This window comes from Trachinotus anak, unplaced genomic scaffold (assembly GCF_046630095.1).
Source record: "Trachinotus anak isolate AG129_WGS33_773 ecotype Australia unplaced genomic scaffold, CSIRO_AGI_Tana_v1 ptg000015l, whole genome shotgun sequence".
NCBI classification, from domain to species: domain Eukaryota; kingdom Metazoa; phylum Chordata; class Actinopteri; order Carangiformes; family Carangidae; genus Trachinotus; species Trachinotus anak.
The window spans coordinates 13,479,543-13,498,414 of NW_027273866.1; the positions used below are offsets into that span (position 1 = coordinate 13,479,543).

General features: G+C 39.8%; 1 protein-coding gene across 1 annotated transcript in view; it reads right to left on the minus strand.

Moving 5' to 3' along the window:
• Positions 1–18,872, minus strand: part of LOC139632957 (voltage-gated delayed rectifier potassium channel KCNH5-like) — a 136,931-nt gene that overhangs the window by 22,951 nt on the left and 95,108 nt on the right. Inside the window, exon 12 of the mRNA XM_071498259.1 lies at positions 10,129–10,325. Coding sequence (XP_071354360.1) covers positions 10,129–10,325 — 197 coding nt within the window. The remainder of the gene's footprint in view (positions 1–10,128; positions 10,326–18,872) is intronic.

Consider the following 18,872-nt stretch of genomic DNA (forward strand, 5'->3'; position numbering starts at 1 on the left):
GGGTGAACGCAGAAACAAATTCCTCTTAGCAATCAATTAATTATCACGTTAACTTTGCTCCGCTGTGAGCGAGCAGAATGAAGAAGAAGCTTTTGGAAGCTCTGCCCTGAGCGAGCTGCTGGTCAACAGCCTGTTATAAAGAGCTTCTGACAACTCTGCTTCCTGCTCGCGGATTCAAACATCATCCTCAGCTGGGTGTGAGCTTGAGCGCAGACACACACTAACAGTGGGGGAACTACCTCTCAGATCTCTTAAGTAATAATATTAACAAATACTGCATTTTAAATTGTACATTCAGCCTTTAACTTAAATGTCCCATATTTTACACTTATATAAGACCTTTAATAAAGATAAGTAAAACAACTGATCAGTGCTTTAGTAATGACCAGACTCCTGCCAACATACAGCTTATTTTTCCTGTCACACAGTTTTAAACTTTGAAGCTCCAGTTTAGTGTTTTTACTTAAGTTTTTCAGATCATTATTTGCAGATATATCTGGTATATGCAGACATATACTGTCTCAGATCATAGAAGGATTATTATCTTACAGTTAATTTAAAAAAAAAAAATCTATAATATTTAATCTCTTTCTCCATAAAACTACATTTTCAGCACAGCGGTGGATGGCACAGCAGCACATCTGATTTTCATGCATTAAATCAGAATTTTCATCCTGTTACAGACCAGCAATTAATCGTCACGGTTAATTAATCACAAGCATGATCTTTCCCTAATTTCAACCAAACAGCAGCAGATATTGCAAAAAATGGGGTATTTAAAACATTGGTGCTGGATGGAAAACGTCAGCATTAGAATTACTTTAAATCTGGGTGTTGCAACATCTCCCAATTGAGTGGTACATTTTTCTACTTTCATATCAGTTTAAGGATCAGATTTTTCAAGGAGCAAGGAGAAAGGAAAACGTCTTAAAACTCCAGGAACACTTGCAGCAAACAGAAGAACTCTATTATTAGACAGACATGTGGCCTTCACCAGAGTCATCACAAACACATCACAAGCAGCATTTAAATAGGGTCAGTGTGTTGCCAGAAAATGCTGCAAAACAATATATAAATTGCTTTTGACTGGTCAGAGAAAAATAGCTTTTACTTACAATAAAAAGTGATAAATAAAAGAAACAGTGTCAGAGAGCTGAAATAAGTCTGTTTTTACAGGTTGCACAGCCACATTTTATGATCTTAGGTCCTGTTTTAATTGTAAAATCTGAATCTGATGAGTAGAAAGTGGAAATAGTCAGATGAAGTAGCAGAGCCTCTAAACTGAGTAAATGTATTCAGTTACTCTCCATCTCTACACACACAAAAATACTACCTCTTTCTTCCTGTCTGCTTTAAAAAAAAAAATGCCCTGAACAGTCAGTAACACTGCCCGCCTGTTTTTATTGTGGGTCACATGAATAATCCAATAGAGGGCTGGTAAAAGCCTCCCGTTCTGCAGGCTGTAGCCCTGAAGTCTGTCCCCCCCCAGCACACAAGCTGTCCCGAAAAACCTCAGCGCAGCATGTGAAGCCTCCCAGCAGGCGCCTTTAACAGCTCCTCCCCTTCACACAAACTCACTCCCGGGTCCTGTTTACTTGTTTATTTAGGTTTCTAAAACTCAGCAGAACAGGGATGAATACTCCTGAAGATGAAACAGTGCGAGTCAACTGCAGCCAGTTCCTCCCGGTGTGGATTCAGATCAGTTTGTCTGCTGACGCTCTGCACTGGCATCGGAGGTCGGTGTTTGGCAGCCTCAGAAAATCAGTCAGTTAACTCGCCAAGTAGAGAAATGTTCAAGGTTTTATCAGGGTGATAACGAGGCAGGGACATACTGACAACTGAGGACCTAAACGCACAAAAATATGCAACTACACTTCGGTTACACTTTTACTGTAGCCAATAAAAATGACTCAGAAAGTATCTGTATAATAGATAATAAATGGACATCAATGGCAACTTAAGATGAGGAACATGTCAGTGGAACTCTGTGTGTCAGAGAAAACACTGGACAAGTTTGTTTTCATTGATTCTGTCGTTTCTTTTTTTTTTCATAGAATGAATGAAGGTTTTTGCCCCATTATGTTTTTGGTGAAGTAAACAGGAAGCACAATGTTGTCATTTAGACAACTTAGCAGCTATGTGTTTTTGGCAAATTTGCACTTAGAAAAAACATCCTGCTGCATTACCTGCTTGCTCTGTAACCACAGCTGTCTCTCTGTATATATTCTCTCTGGTTTCTAAGTGGATTTGTGGATGTTTTTCCACCATGTACACTGGAGATGTTGCCACAATCCAGAAAGCGTATGTTGTGCTGATTCTGGGGATGTGTGTACGATGTCTGTGTGTTCAGCTCTGACTGAGAAACATCTCTGAGAAGACGCAAACTGAATGAATCAGGTTCCAGGCACCCTTCTTCACAACTGTCTGTCCTTCATATACCATAAACCATCACTGAGCATAAACAAATTCAGGTCATGGTACATTTTGATCAGAACCACCACAGCAATAATATCACTCATTTCTATAAAAATAAAGGAATTTATAAACAAAAACAACAAGCTCAATCCTCTGTTTCTGATCTCCTCCGACTCCTGAGAAAAACATCTGGCTCTGTTCACCATCTCGTCTCTAACTGTGTCTGCCTGCTGTTTGGTTTTCTACTGTGGGTTTATTGGAGTTTGTTTGCTGAGCAGCTGCCTACAGTTCAGCACAGAAACATACAGTATGTGCCATAAAACCTGAAAGGACTGAAAAACAGGCGGTTGATCTGCAGAGCTGATGGTAATTCTCTGTGGGCTCATTGCTGGGATCACACGCTGCAGTAATTAGATTCTTTGTTAATACAGAAAATGAGAATCGGTGATGCTTTAGGTGGAATATTTAGACCAACACCTACATGCACAGTAATATTTACAGTCTGCTGCCTGTTGTATTTGCTTCCTTTTAAACTCAGTGCACTCTGCTGCAGTGAAACTCTCATTACCCTCTTGCACCAAACTCACAGACAAATTCCTGCACGTTTACTGAACTTGGCCAATAAAATGATTTTATTTAACAGTCGTTTGCTTTTCCCTGGAGAAGAAAAGGGAAATTTCCAATGACAAAGAAGAAGCTGCACAGTTGGGACTCGAGGATAACAAGCCCTAGAGCAACAATGGCGAAAAAGCAGATCTGCAATTTTTTCCTACAGGTAATATATCTCTCTTAGCCAGGTGGTGGTGGTGGTGGTGGTGGTGGTGGTGGTGGGGGGGGTCTAGTAGTAGTAAAAAGAGGAGCCACGTTTAAACAGTGCTCACATAATAAGAGCTCTGGTGACTGGGGGCTTGGTGTGCCATCCCTTCATTCTGTCTATTTACCTCTGAACTACATCTGTCACAAAACACTAATGTGATGCTCGTGAAGGTGACGACCTGATGTCTGCCCTCCTGATACAGAGGGTTGTCCAGCAAGTCCAGACACCACTGGACACAAATGATGGCTGAAATTCTTCACCAATAAAAACAAAGCATATTCAGAGCTACACCTGTTAGTGCATGTTCCCTGTAGTTAAGTTTCCATCTAAAACATAGCTCCAGCACGCTTCAATCCACTACTGTTATGTGAATATGAGAAGTTAAACAGCTGGTGGCGCTAATTATTCAGTAGAGGACACAACAAGATGTTGTGATTTAAAGAGACAACATGATGGAAATATTCCACCATCATCTCCAGAAAAAAAAACAAAGTAACTAAATTACACGACTTGCTTCACAAAACTCATTTGCAGATGGCTACAATACAACATGATGCAAATACGTGCAACCTCACATTCCTGGTATATTATGTTGCGAAGGTAATGGTTGATTCTGAAGTTCACCTCGCAGGTGTAAAGATGTAGATAAAATTATTGAACACATGCAGTATACACTGTCACATCAGCGGAGCCGCTTTGGTTTATTTAATGTGGGGTCACTTACAGCGTCCACTTCTCCAGCTACATGGCTGATTGAGAGCCAGTGGCTCTAGACACACAGTGCCTGTAGGTAAGTGACAATATCATATACAGTATTTAAAACATTGGCTTTTATGTTCAAAATGGATCCTTTAACTTTTCCTGATCAGAAATATTTAAGTTACTTTGTTACAGACAAAGATACCAAGATATTTTGTCTTTGATATTGATCTGATTTGTGTTAGTGCTACGTTATTGAAACATTTTTTTATACAAGAGGAAAGAGCAATTTAAGACATCTATTAATCATCTGGGTATTTTGGCAATAGGGAATCAGATCCTAAAGGGAACCACGATCAGAACCAAACCCTAATCCTGATGCATCCTCTCTGTGGTCAGTCCTAGTTACAAGGCTCACTCCTTAGATATGTGGCCTTTGCTGTGAGATGTGGTTCCTCTGCTTCTGCTTCTTTCCCCTAAAGCTTTACATTAGATTTAATAAAAGTCAACTCTCTGCAAGTTGGTGGAAACAAACTTTATGAGAGCTTTCTGTGAGCCATGCATGAACAGTTTGTCTGTAAATACAGTGTCAAAGTGTGTGAGATTCATCAGGTTCCTGCAGCACGTCAGTCGTCAGTCGTGAAAAATGGTTTGCTCTCTGCCACACGGAGCCACTGATGTACACAGTGTCCTGGTCCAGTTCTAATAGGATATTGATGAATGGGTATAACAGATATATAGATATAGATACAAAAGCATATAGAGAAAGTGTTTTGATTGTAACATACTGTGTCATTGTATTGGTGGTGATCTGGTGTTTATTTAAACTGACACAGACACTGTAACTCAGGATTTAATCAGCTTCACCACAGACACTTTAAGGACTGGAACACTTTTCATGGTCTCTGTATTTCAAGTACGTTGACAGAGGAGCGTTTCATCAAAAACTTGAAAGGGCCAATAACTTCATGGAGTGGAGCGCCTATAAATATCACCAAGTCTTTGCTTCTCTCTCGTTTTTGTATCCCAACACATCCTCAGAGAGTTCAACTGCAGACTTGGCTGTAAATCACTAGGCAGTACTGAGCCGCTGGCTGAATGTCTAGACTGGACTGGTGTGGCTGACATAAACAACTGTTTCTCTATGCTACGCTTCCCAATCACATTTATGAATAGACTGTGTTTACTATAACAGCTGTGTCTACAATGGCTACACATGTAAACAAACCTTGTACTCATAAAAGTTCTGCTAAACCCATTGTCTTGCTGTTTTTCTGCATTGTGTTGCTCTGGTCCAACATTGAGGACTTTTGTTTTGAAAGAGCAGCAGAGTCTCATCAGCATGTGCATAATTTATAGCTGTACTGTGCAGTGTTTGTGGTGCAGTCAAATGTAAAGAAAAGCTGAGCCAGTACAAAGAATACAATACAAAAACAAACAATAAAAGTAATCTGGAAGATAGTTTTGTGATCTCTCTGTTTGAGGATGACTGGGGATGCATCAGTAGTCACAAAGTGAAACTCAGCAGTTTGTGAAGACGGTGCAGCACAGAAGTGCTTGTATACCTCACAACAGGAAGAGTAAAGGTTTTAGGTTATATCCACACTAAAACAGCTTTTTAAAACGAACATGATCTCTGTCCATACGACTGTTTTAGCTCCGTATCAGAAATGATCTGTGTCCATACTAACACACCTGAAAACACAATCATACGTCACTATTTACACACAGTGGGCATGCATGGTCAGTAACAAGGTGCAACAAGTCAGTAATGTTTGTGATTTACTATCCATGTTGCCTTCACCACTGGAGTCGAGACTGATAAGACCCAATCAGGCAGCAACCTTGGGTGTTTACGTCATCATTCCCAAAGCTCTCCGTTTTTTCCTGTCCGTTTCTTATCTGAACTGATCAAACAGTTAAATCAACACCTCTAAAAACTGAGCATCATAACATTCCTGAAGGAGGAGTTATTGCAGGACTGTTGTGTATATTATCTGCACTTCTGAAAAAAATCCATTAAGCCATCGCCATCTATCTAAAATGAACAAGAGGTACTCAACCCCATCTGATAGGGCTGAGAGGATGCGCTAAAAAAAAAAAGATTGGGAGCCACTCCCTCCGCCTAATGAGCACCGACTAACAAGCAGTTTGAAGAGAGACATGATTACTAAACACTCTCTCTAAAATACTAACAAGTGTTTTGCTGCAGCGAGGGAAGATGGAGCAAGTCAGGAGACAGAGTGAGGAGACAGAGTTAAAGTGAGAGTGGGACAGAGCATAAGCAGAAAGAGACTGAGAGAGAAAGGAAAGTGCTTAGGGAGGCAGATTGGTAGCCAGCCATTACTGCATGAGTGACACGGCGGGTTAGGGCTGACACACATTCTGGTCTCCTCTGAGCCCCACAGGCCCCCGTCTGAGCCCCCGCTACAAGTTGTTTATCTTCATCACGGCGGTGCTCTAGCGACTGTCATGCATCCCGGGAACAAAAGAGCTAACTGAGGACAGGAGAAAAGAGCTCTGCCCACATCACTATTTCTGTGCTGTGTGTTTACATGAGGTACCGCTGGGTCAGATTCCTGCTGCACGCTGCAAAAAAACTAAAGTGTGCATCTGAACAATTAGCTCAGTTTAGACAGAGCGTCTGCCAAAGATGTGAGATTATGTCATTAGTTCCCAGAGCGGCTAAGCTTGTTTCAAGGCTTGTTCATGAATCATGACACATTCTTTTCAAGCAGGTGGAGTTGTCAACACATGATGAAGGAAGATCGTGTTTAAAATAGGAGCCATTACCTCGTTGTAATGTAGTTTTACTTTTTAACTCATTTTAAAGCTTCAGTTAGCAGATTGGTGTGTGAACTGCCGCTGTGTAATCAGCCTAAATTACACACCGGGGATGCAATGAAAATGAGAATATTGTGTATTCCTTTCCAAAATAAATTTTTTTTAACTCAACCTGAAGTTTTATGAGTAGTTGATGAGGCCTGTCTGTCAGGAGAAGTCAAGCAAATAAAAAGTGTCCATCAGCTCTGGTATGTTAACAGAACTAAAGCCCCAGATTTTCAATAGAAACCTGAAATGAAAACCTGTACTTCAAAAAATGGTGATTATTCTGGTTTTGGGGCCCAATAGTTTACTACAATTTCCTCAACAGGAAATTATATGTGCAAATTAGGAAGGTTCTTGGAAAGAACTACAATAATTTGTGTAATTTGGTGCTAATTATAGGGAAAATTGAAACAATTCAACTAGGGCTCTACCGATTCATTAATTCCATTACTTTCATAACATAGAAGAGCATTTTAATCAGTGCACAGCAGGTCACAAACATGTGAAAGTCTGAAAATATTAAAATGTTGTCTCTATTTTCTGTGTTATTAATACCAAAGTACAGTTACAGATATTTCCAGGAAATGTTTTTTGAAATAATTAAGAAATTACAGACAAATGAAAAAACTCAGGTGCTTTGAGCTAAATGCTTACATCAGAATGCTAACATGTTGATATTAGCAGGAGTAATGTTTACCAGTTTGAGAGTAGCTTGGCGTATTAGCATGCTAAAATTTGATAATTAGCCCTAAACATGAAGTGCAGCTGAGGCTGATGGGAAAGTTAAGTATTTGGTCATAAACCAAAAGAATGGATGAACTGAAATCTTTACATGATGGTGGCGGCAGACGAAAAGTCAGGGGTTGTCATAGGTATTTCAATTTATCCTGGGTGGACCATGAATTTCTGCACTGAATGTCATGGATATTCATTTGACAACTGCTGAGATATTTCACTCAAAATCACAAATGTCAACCTCATGGCAGCACTCCAGGAAACATCAGTAGGATTCATCGTCTGGGTGACATGAATGTCTGCATAAAATTTCATGGAAATGATGTTGAGATATTTCAGTCCAGACCAGGGGACCCACTTAGTGGTATTACCAAATTTGTCAACAGGGATTTATACAATTCACCAAGTATTAATAATACAGTTTCCTGTCATAAATGAATGAACAGTGAATGAAAACATTATTTGGGTCAAATGGAGCAGTTCATTGAAGGAAATTCCTCGAGAAATCAAAAATGGCGTCACAGCTCAGGACCTAAAAAGTGAGATGTGATCTACGAAAAATGAACAACACACTTCCACAATCAAAAATCTGCTGCAGATACAATCTATAAACCAACTTAATGAAACAGCCAGTTAACAAAGCGAGGAAAGCAGCATCCAGTCTCTAACTAGAAATCTGCAGCTGAAGCCAGACTAGAGCTGTGAGCACTAAAAGTACAGACTTGATCGATACGCAGCCATCACTTCTTTCAGACATGGACAGAGATCTGCTGCCGGTATTAAGGTAATTTATTTTAGAGAAGCATGATCAATATATATATATATATATATATATATATATATATATATGTGTGTGTTTTATTTCAATTAATATTCAATGTTACTGAAGAGATGGAGTGAAATCAATGTCCATTCTGAATCAGTGTAACACATTTGAGAGACGGCACCGACACACACAGCATACGCACACATACATATATATCACAGTTAAAATAAAACCTAAGTACAGGAATATGTACAAAATAAGGATGTTAACATATTCCAAATGGTCATCAATAACTTCTGATCTATAAATAATGAACCTAAAACAAACGCAGTATGAAAAATGCTGCTGAGAGCGAGGAGACTGCCTGCTAGGATGAACCCGCAAGAACCAGCAAAAGGGCACAAGACATAATGAGGCTACCTGTGTCATATGGATTATTTATTGCGTTCAAAGCTGGCTAAGAAAAAGACTTACTGAGCTGAGAGAATATGAAGGAGGAAAAACTACTTCAGGAAAAGTAAACAACAACAGACCTGTTATGAGAGAAAAGCAGAGGACAGGATGTGTGAAATACAGCGACTTGGATGGCCTGCCTCTTAGTGTGGTGTGGTTTGTATGCTCAAGCCTGTACTTTTATACTCTACTGTTCTCATGAAGGCAGGGAAATAACAAAAATCCTTGAGACATTAAAGAACTACTTTCTCGTTGCCTGTTTCAATCCTCCAATCCTTGATTTTTCTCTTAGATTTCCCCCTGGACATCTCAGTCTTCTTTAATAAAGTGCTGCTCATTTTATGCATAGACAGTGTTAGGTGACTGGCAGTTGGAGCGCTTCAAAGCCTGGATGAACATAAAACTCTCCTGGTTAAATCACCAGTTGAAAAGATGAGCAATTATATGAGAAAACATCTTGTTCTTTCCTAAAAAGTCAAAGGTACAAGCCTGTGGACACTTCAGTAACAAGCAGCCAATCACACAGCTTCCAATTCTGCTATGTGCCTCTAACGGTGAGCTGAAGTTAAAGATATGCTTTAGAGAATGCTGATCAAAGTCTCCTGTGCTACTGTTTTTGAACATTCATTCAGCATAACATTAAACAAAAACGTATAAATTGTAATGTATGTCTCTATAATAATCTGTGTGAATTTACTGCCCCAGTAACAACCAGGTTAGTTTAGCAAGCTAAACAGCCCAGAGATATATCATTACTGACTGGCACGAGCATGTGTCCGCCTCACAATCACCGGCTTGCAAAGAGAGTCGTCACTTAAGTTGAGTTTCCAGCAAATTAACCTGATTTTCAGTAAATCTGCAAAAGAAAATGCTAATTTATGCTCATTTCCATCCACTACTGTTATGCGAATATTAGGTTCACTGAGGTAAAAGACTATCAATCAAACCTCAAATGAAGGAAAACCATGAATGTATTAATGTGATGGCCAGCACCACCTCTTCCAGGAGGGTATTAGCCGTCTGTCTTATGACAGATTTCTAGCTACATTAGCTAACATTTCTCCTACACCTCACAATTTCACTGAGAAAACTTTGGCTGTGACATAACTGTGATAATGTAATTCAAGTTAGCTTCAGCTATTTCTGATGTAGCAGTCCTGTTATCTTATACTGTTCACTGCAACCAACCCAAGGAAAAAGGTAACGTCAGACTGAAAATAAATCAGCTATCCAGATTGAAAATGAGGCTGAAGATAAACATGTAATGTGTGTAAATGTTTACAAGTCTGTGGATTAAATTACAGTTGTTAGTATGAAGATGCTGAGGATTGTATGTGTGGCTTTATGTAGAAAATACGACTGAGATTTTTAGGTGTTTTTCTCTGCACTGTGTTCAAAAAGCTGGAAAACTTACCCTCTTGCGCAGGTTGCAGGTGAGGATGAGGTTGCGGGAGAAGGAGTTGGCGAAGGCCGTGTAAAACTCCAAGACCTTGAGCAGAGCTTCTCTCTTGATGACGTGGAGGTCGCAGTATGTTAGCGCTCTGACGTTAGCACACGCATGTGCAAGGGTGGTTTCTTTCCAAAAGACATCACCAAACACGTCACCTTTACCTGAGGAGAACGACAAACAAGACGAGAAAGAGAAGAGTTTGATGATATTGACACGTGTTGAAAAAGGTGACACCACAGGTAAAACTAATAAGAGAACTGAGTCCTTATTATTATTTATTAACATTTCTAAAATGATCACAAACCGCAGTTGATTTAGACAAAGTTAACAAAGTCCTGGCGACTGGGCCACACTCAAATGACCAGTGTGTCCAGTCCACACTAACTGAGATACTTACCTGAATTGTCCTACATTTATTTTAGGTGTAACTGTAGGTATGTAGCCATGGAATAATTACTCATTTGCTCAATTCAGTGAGTGAGAGAAAATTAAAAGGCAACTATTTTGATAACTGATTGTTGAACTTATGTTTTCAGCATAAATTCTGTACGTTAGCTAATTCCAGTTTATATCTTATGTAATAGTAAACTGAATATCTTTGGGTTTTGGACTGTTGGCTGGACAAATCAAGACATTTGATGATGTCAATTGTGGGTTTAGGAATTTGATGACAGATGGTGACAGATATTTGTCACGGTTTTCTGACATTTTAGAGACCGAATGATCAATCATTCAAGCAAGGAAATAACTGGAAAATCAGACAAAAATGAAAAGTGGCTGTGGTCAGAGAGAGACAAGGGAAAAAAAAGCAATTTACTCGTGTAAAATGACTTTGTTTTGGGGATATAAAGTCCTTGAAACTTCTGCTGTCATTGCGATGCACTAAGGCACTGATGCAAATCGAAAATACCCCCAAACGCACCTGAGCAGTACATTATCGAGACTGTGGTAGACTAGCTTTACAATTGACATGCTAAGTGGTCATGATTGCCAGAATACGTGTTTCTAAAGTGCTGTTAGACGAGCTGATGAGCACTTAGTTTGTAGAATACTGAGGCCTCAATACAAATTAGACCTCTGCAGTCGGATAGGAAGCATAACTTTCAAGGGCCGTCCTGGACTTAAGAGCTGTTCATGTGTGTTGAAGAGCCAATCTCTCCAGGAACTCTAATAAATAAAGCCACATTCTTTTCAGCTAAAAACAGGAGGAAGTAACCACAGAGGAAGACATTCTATTAAACAGGGAAGTCAAGATTTAGCAGCTGGGATGTGTTTTCCAGAAAAACGGACGGTGGCATCTTCTATTGGACCAACACATCTTATCACATGGGTAAAGTGAGTGGGTGTAATGTTAGAAAATGAAGAGAGAGAGAGAAGAAGAAGTTCGTTCATGTGACATGAATGAAAAACAGGACGGTACTGATTAGCTGTATGGACATATGCTGGCTCTGAAACACTGAACACACACCATCTGCATCTCTGCATAAACCACAGACTTCCACTCTTTTTCTGCCCTTAGCAACAGTTTCACCTGGCCTTAGCAACCAGAGCTGCTGATTCCACCATGTGCACCATCAGACGCTGATACCATGAGCCACATAACAGGTACAGTTACAGCTATTTCATCAGTTTCAGATCCAACATAATCCGTGGCATCAAAAGGAGAAAACATGTCAGAGACAAAGAAAAAGTAAAATACTCACATCCAAAAAAAAAAAAAAAAAAAAAAACAAAATTCAAAAAGAAAGTGGTGGTTTATGACTGAGCAGAGAAAGGCAGGTGGTGCCATGTAAAATAAGAACAAACTGCATTAAGAGGGAGACTGTCCAATGACTGGATTTATCTGTCTCGTTTAGCAGCTGGAAGTTTGGCAGTTTTTTTTGAGAGCTGTCAGTCAGAATGAAAACTGCTGTGAGTAAAAGAAAAGATCAGGAGAACAGGGAAACCATTTCTCCTGAACTTTCATCACAAAACCCAGCTGACATTTCGAACAGTACCACACTGGTACAATTTCATCCTGTCAATCAAACTGTGTTTTTTTGTCCTCTTGTTTGTCTCTTCTACCATGGTGGCTGTTACCACTGTAGGAAACTACACAGTAACTGCCAAACTGGAAAAGTGAGGAGCACCCCCCCTTAAATTAGTGTAACTGTAAAACTTAACAATAATAAAGGATGAATCACGGCGTACACACAGTCATTAACTCTTTGCAGATGCAATAAATCTGCACAAAAAAACAAAATTTACACAGAGATCACGACTTTTTGAAGTAAAGGTAACAGAGTCCAGAAAGATTAGCAGTAACTGAGAACTGGGTACATCTAAGTGGTTTCTAGTGATGTTTGATGACAAATAAAAAAAAAATCGTTAACATTTAAGATTTAATCTATTTGCTAATCTGTTGTTCCTGTAGTATCTTGTTCTACCTCAATTTCCTTCTGCCATTTGTGAAAGTTGTGATGTTTCATGATTTTATATTTCTATTGTAATTTAACTTGTAACTCTACTATTGTAGTTTTCTTATTTGTGCTGTAAATGTATGTTTATACACTTAATTTAGTTTCTCTGCCGTGGAACTAGTCGACCTTTGGGGATAAATCAAGTGACTGATTGAAAGTTTTTGCATTTTTCCTTTGATTCATTTCTATTCAAAGAATATATGTGTATCATGCTTGTGTGCTTTTAACATAATGCTGAAGGGGAATTCGCATGGACAAACTGTCACTTCTAGTATTTCAATTATTAGACATCCAATTGGACAAAATGTATATTATCAATAAGCCACAGTGGTGGTAGAAGCACTGAGATCTTTTACTGAAGTAAAAGCAGTAATACCACTATCTAAAAAACTGCATTAGAGGTTAAATACTACTGTAACAGTGACAAACATTTTTGTATTCATGTAGAAGTACAGAAATATTAATCACCAAAATGAATTTAAGTATTAAAATTAAAAGTAGTCACGATGTAAAATGATCCAATGTAATTACCCAATGATTTATGTGTCATCTAGATACACAGGTGTGCTCACACCCTCGCCATGACTAAATGAAGTTAATCTGTGGTCCAAACATCGTCATCGTCGTGTAGAATAAATACATCTTGAGCTTGAAGCGCTGAGCCTTTCAGTCTCACCTGTTTCCCTCCACTGGTCTCAACCCAAACGCAGCCACCTGGATATTTGACTTATCACCTGCCAGCATTAATTCCCCCATGCTAATCAGCCGGAGCAGATGAACACTGGTTTATGCTTATGAGCATCTCCCGGGCAACACCATGCTTTTTCTTATTATAATAGATTTGTCATATGAACATAATTAGACGCAGCATAATTTTCATTTTTATCATTCTCATCATTCTCATCATTTCAATGAAGTGCATGAATACACTCCAAAAACAGCTTTAACAACACTGTTTTCAATCAATAGCACAAAGTGAAGAAAGAACGAGAAAGATCATGCAAAGAACTTTTTGATGAGTAGTAAATGGAGCATAATGGTGCTTCAACACCACTTTTCCCGGAAGAGATCATTCACACTCACTGTAATAGACACAAAAAAGTAAAATCTGGGCCAATCAGATGTGTGTCAAACCTGCCATGTCCGTCAGCTCAGTGTTTTTGTGACAGCTGACCCGGATAGGATGTGACGAAAAGCAGTCCACACTGTCCACAAGCTGTCACAACACCCTGAGCTACAGACGTGTAACACTCCCAACACACAACCGCAAAAAAAAGCTCAGTGAGTGAGTTTTTGTGTGTGTCAAGCGGGAGTGTGGGTTAGTGGATCTCATCTCAGCAGTCCCCCCTCTGTGACCCCCGAGGGCTCCTTTCTCTCCCAGCATCCAACAGCGACTTAGGCAGCAGGACTCGCCTGCAATGAGCTCCCTGGAGAACAGCATCTCCACGCCAATTAGCTGTCAGGATGTGGAATCAGTCACAAAGGGTGGTGGTGGTGGTGGTGGGTTGGTCAGGGTGGTGGTGGCTGTGTGCACCGGGTGCGACACTTACAGTGGGGTTAAGAATCACAGTGAGGGTTGTTATGATTGGGAGGGTGGAGATGGACACGCTGTTGCTGTGACCCCTATCGCCAGGCTTTGTAAAGCTGCTCACAGGGACCGTTCACTGCTACACAGCGAACATCAGGTACCACAACGTGACTCTACTGCCATAACATGAGTCTACTGACAGGTACAGTACTAGTGTTTATTTCAATTTAGTCTGGCTTATTATATTGTTGCTTGGTTTGGTTGATTGCCTTAGGCTGGGAAGTGGTTTAAGTGGACACATTGCCTGCATGATCTAGAGATTTGGTGTCTCGTCTAATTTTCACATGGTACGTACAGTTCCCTGCAAGAATAGACTTAGAAAAGACCTGTTCATGTCATATTGACATATATCATTCCAGCAACATTACATACAACTGACACTTTACACTATATTTTCTATGTCTAGGCTGAATCTGAATGTGACACTGACATGAAATATAAATGTTTAATAAATATTTTTTACCATTGTAGCAGCTGCATGTGGAGACAGTGGCATTTTCTGTCAAAAACAAATAAGAAATTAAAAAAAGAAAGAAATCCACACTCGAGTAGCCTGCTGGTGGCCATTACCCAAGGAAAACTCTGTAGAAAGACAGAGCTGGCAGTCAGCGCCAAAGCTGATGTGAACACCACACACACACACACACACACACACACACACACACACACACACACACACACACACACACACACACACACACACACACACACACACACACACACACACACACACAGGTGTGTGAGCTGCAGCAGGTCAAGGATGGAGCCACCATGCGCTCCCAGCCTTAGTCCAGCAAATAAAAACACGCTGGCAAAGTAAGGGGGTCAGCAAAGAGAGCAGGGTCCAGCAAGCCCAGCTTCAAGGTATTTGCAATCAACAGGTTATCAATAAGGTCTGATTGATTCCTAACTGTCCCAGTCACCCTGTTTAACCTTCACTACAGGTGCTAAAAGAGGAAAAAACCTGCAAGAGTCTCTTCTATAATGTGACCATCTCCAAAGTTTTGGTGTGTTGCACTGACATGGAAACATGCTCATTATTACCAGGTGTGACAGCGGGGCTGGTATTGTTTTCACCTTGTTAGTTTGTGTGTGTCTGTGTCATTACGGCAAACTGTGGGCCTGGTGACACCTCCTGCTGCAGGATCTACCACTGAGCTGGCTCGGAGCACTTTGGCAGGTGTTTCTGTGCAGGATGCAGTCATGAAACTCTACAGGTGTGGAGCTGTGATCAAAATGAAGGCTAAGTCTGAAGATGGGTGTGGTCCCACCTATAAGAATGAAACAATAACTACTGAGCACTCGTGGGGCGGGCGTGGTGTGATCCCAACGATGCTCTGTATTTACTGCAGGCCAGTAGAGTTGTGCTTACACTTGTTGTGTGTTGGTATGAACACACTTTTTGGTGCTCAGACCTTTGTCAGGTTTACTGAGACCAAAACATTGTGAAAACATGAGTACAAGTGACCTGAAGTGTGGGATACTCTGTTTTTTCTACAGTCATAAGTTTTTTAATCCAACATCTATTAGTATGGTCAGAGTAAATAATTACATAATAAAAAGTAATTACACAATTCTACACAAAATTATTACATCATTTTAAATACCCTCCTGAACTACTGCACATTCCCCAACACATATTACTCAGTGTACATATTTGTATTTTATAATGTTTATATTTGTCATATTTTCTCACATTTTCATTTTAAATATTTTATTGTTAAATTTGTCTATTTATATTTAAGCTCTCTGACCTGCAGTACTTGCTTTATTGTATCTTTCTTCATATTTGTCTTCTTACTATGTTTACTGTTATGCACAAAAATCCCTCATCGTGAAAACCCACTTGGAAATACACCTGATCCTGATTCTGATGGTGCAGTCACATCTCGTTGTGTCTTTCATTTTCCCGGTGGGAGTCACGGAGCTCAGTCACCAGAGAGCACAGGTGCTTTAAATGTCCCAGTGACTCATTCTCTGATCTTTTATTGAGCAGATATTCGTCCTGTATGTGACGATGCTGAAACGGCTGCAGCAGATAAAACAACATATTTAAAGTCCTCTCTACTTAACTTACTGCTAAGATTTGTTTTTCCCACATCATCCCGACCCCCTGTGACACAGTATACAGTATATTAATACTCCTGCGATCCCACTGGAAACCTGCACCTACTATGGGATGCACAATCAGATCTCAGGCGTTCAACATAAAAACACCAAATACAAAAAACCGTAAAGGTATCATGATGTCATGAAGAGAGGATGCTGTTTTATGCTGTAAAGTGTTTTAGTTTTAAATGAACTGTGTTGGAGAATTTCTTGTCCACACGAGATCAACTCACACTTAACATCCTGACAAATGTGTCGATGACACTGGATGCTGCTGGAGCCCGTATCCCCCATCAGCAGAAAAAGAAATTGCCTGTGGGCGGGTGTGCCCACCTCCCATCGCTTTATCATGCAGTGCAGCTCACCACACGTCAGTCCAGTAAGAGGCATTTCAGTCTGCAGCTTACAGCTGGCTGCTGATGCTGCTGTATCCCCTATCAGGCCATTATCCTGCAGAACTGAGTGGGCGGACACAGTTATACAGCTGCTGTGACACTGACATCCACCAACAGCAGTTTTAATGCTCCTTATTGTATAAGAAGTACAACTACTATTAGCATTTGAAGCACACTTTTTAATAATTATTGCAATTTTACTCCCAGACTTTAGACAAACAGTCTGAAGATGTTTTAATTTTTCCCCCAATTTCAGATGGGAATTGATGGATTAATGATTAATGAGTTCCCCTCAATATGTTCACTAGAGAAAAAGCAATAAAGAAGTTTAATGAAGCTCGTTCTGTTCTCAACAAGAGGAACACGATGTGCTTAAAAGTTCCAACATGATCAGCACGATATTAATCACAACCACTTATGCTAATGAGACCATTCATTAAGATAATTGATGTATTAATTACCAAATGCTGACATGTCTGGTCCTCACAACATATGTGCAGTATTTATTTGAGCTTCAGATCGTGATGGCTGGAGACATTATTTCATAAAAACCTTTTTTTTCTAAGATTAATATGCAAATGTTTGCAGCACAGTCCTTCAAAATGTGAAATATAGTTGTAGAAAACCTCAATGTTTTATAATGAGCCAACCAGCAGACGTCATTAGAGATGAGGGAGGTTTGACCTAAAACACATTAAACATATGCAAAACACTGATTCAATATAGGATTTTAGTTTTAACTACTTTTACCAAAACATACTGTATATCTGAGACTTTGTAGAATTGCCTGCAAGCATAGCCTTGAAAATGCCATTAAAATAAAGGTTATAAACTAAACAGACCTAAAATTTAAGATGAAATTCAGTAGTCTGCTTTGAGGAGACAGTTTTCACCTGCAACTCAATAAACCACACTTAGCTATTGGGCTGTGCTGCTATCTGCTGCTCCAGCAAAAAAACAGGAGGAACTAAAAGGTGTAATTCACAAGCTGCTGTGCCATGAAATTCATTTCACTTTAATTAATTTCCATTACATCCTCACATTATCATTCTATGTGTCATGCTGACGAAAGACCATGCAAGGCACAACTAAAGACCCACATGCGTTTTTCTGACCAAAATTCCACTTTGACAATTTAATGTGTTTCAGATTTTATTGATCTGATAATGAGGCAGGGAATCATGGATTACAACGTGGTTGCTATCATAAGGTAGCAAGTAATGTCAGAGTTACACAGCCGTTTCACATCCAAACTTAAGAACAGTCAGTGTTTTCACATTTAACACCAGATACTGAATAAGCTCTAGACTATCCTCATGTGGTGGAGGGAGTTACTTCCTTGTCAGTCACGCTCTCATCACACAAAAGCACTGAAGTTATTGGAAATGACTTTTTTTCAGAAAGCATGGGAACTTGCATAAAAATAAAGTCTTTAATCTTGAATTGTGTTCAGAAGAATATGCTCACAGGCAGACTGACATGTACGTATTTCTTACATTATGTACAAAAATTGGATTTGACAAAGTGTTGTCAAATAAAGACAGAATGTTTGTTTGTTTGTTTATCAAGATCCCCATTAGGCTTTGCATAGCAGCAGCTATTCTTGCTGGGGTCCACACAGTTTAGAAGTGTGGCGTTAAGTCTCATTGGTACTTAAAGGTGCTATATTTAAGTTTTCTTAACCACCGAATGCGGTTTCTTGCTGTGGTTGGTGATGATGGTCACTCACGAGGTTATAATACCTCCTCTGAGCAGCTACTTCTTCAGGACAGACTGGACGCTACCCTGACTCGCTATCGGAAAGTGACGAGACGGGCCAACGAGGCCGGGGCTAGCTGGTTAGCGTGCTAACTTCAGTAGAGGGGAAGAAGTGATAGAAATAGAAGCAAAACAAGAATTAACACTGACGTTGCTTTCCACAGCTGGAGACAGCTCCTGGTGAGTAAAGGAATGAAGTTTGATGCTAAAGGCTAAACAGGTAAGTAAAAAGCTGTTAATGCTAATGTTGGCTATGTAGCAATAGCAGCCACAAAAAGCAGCTCTGCATTAAGAAGTATTACAAGAATCTCTCCGTTGCAGATTGCCTTTCATCGTTTTCCCTTTCAACCACACTCCTCATATATTCCTCTACTAATCTATTCCACATCTAAATAGCCC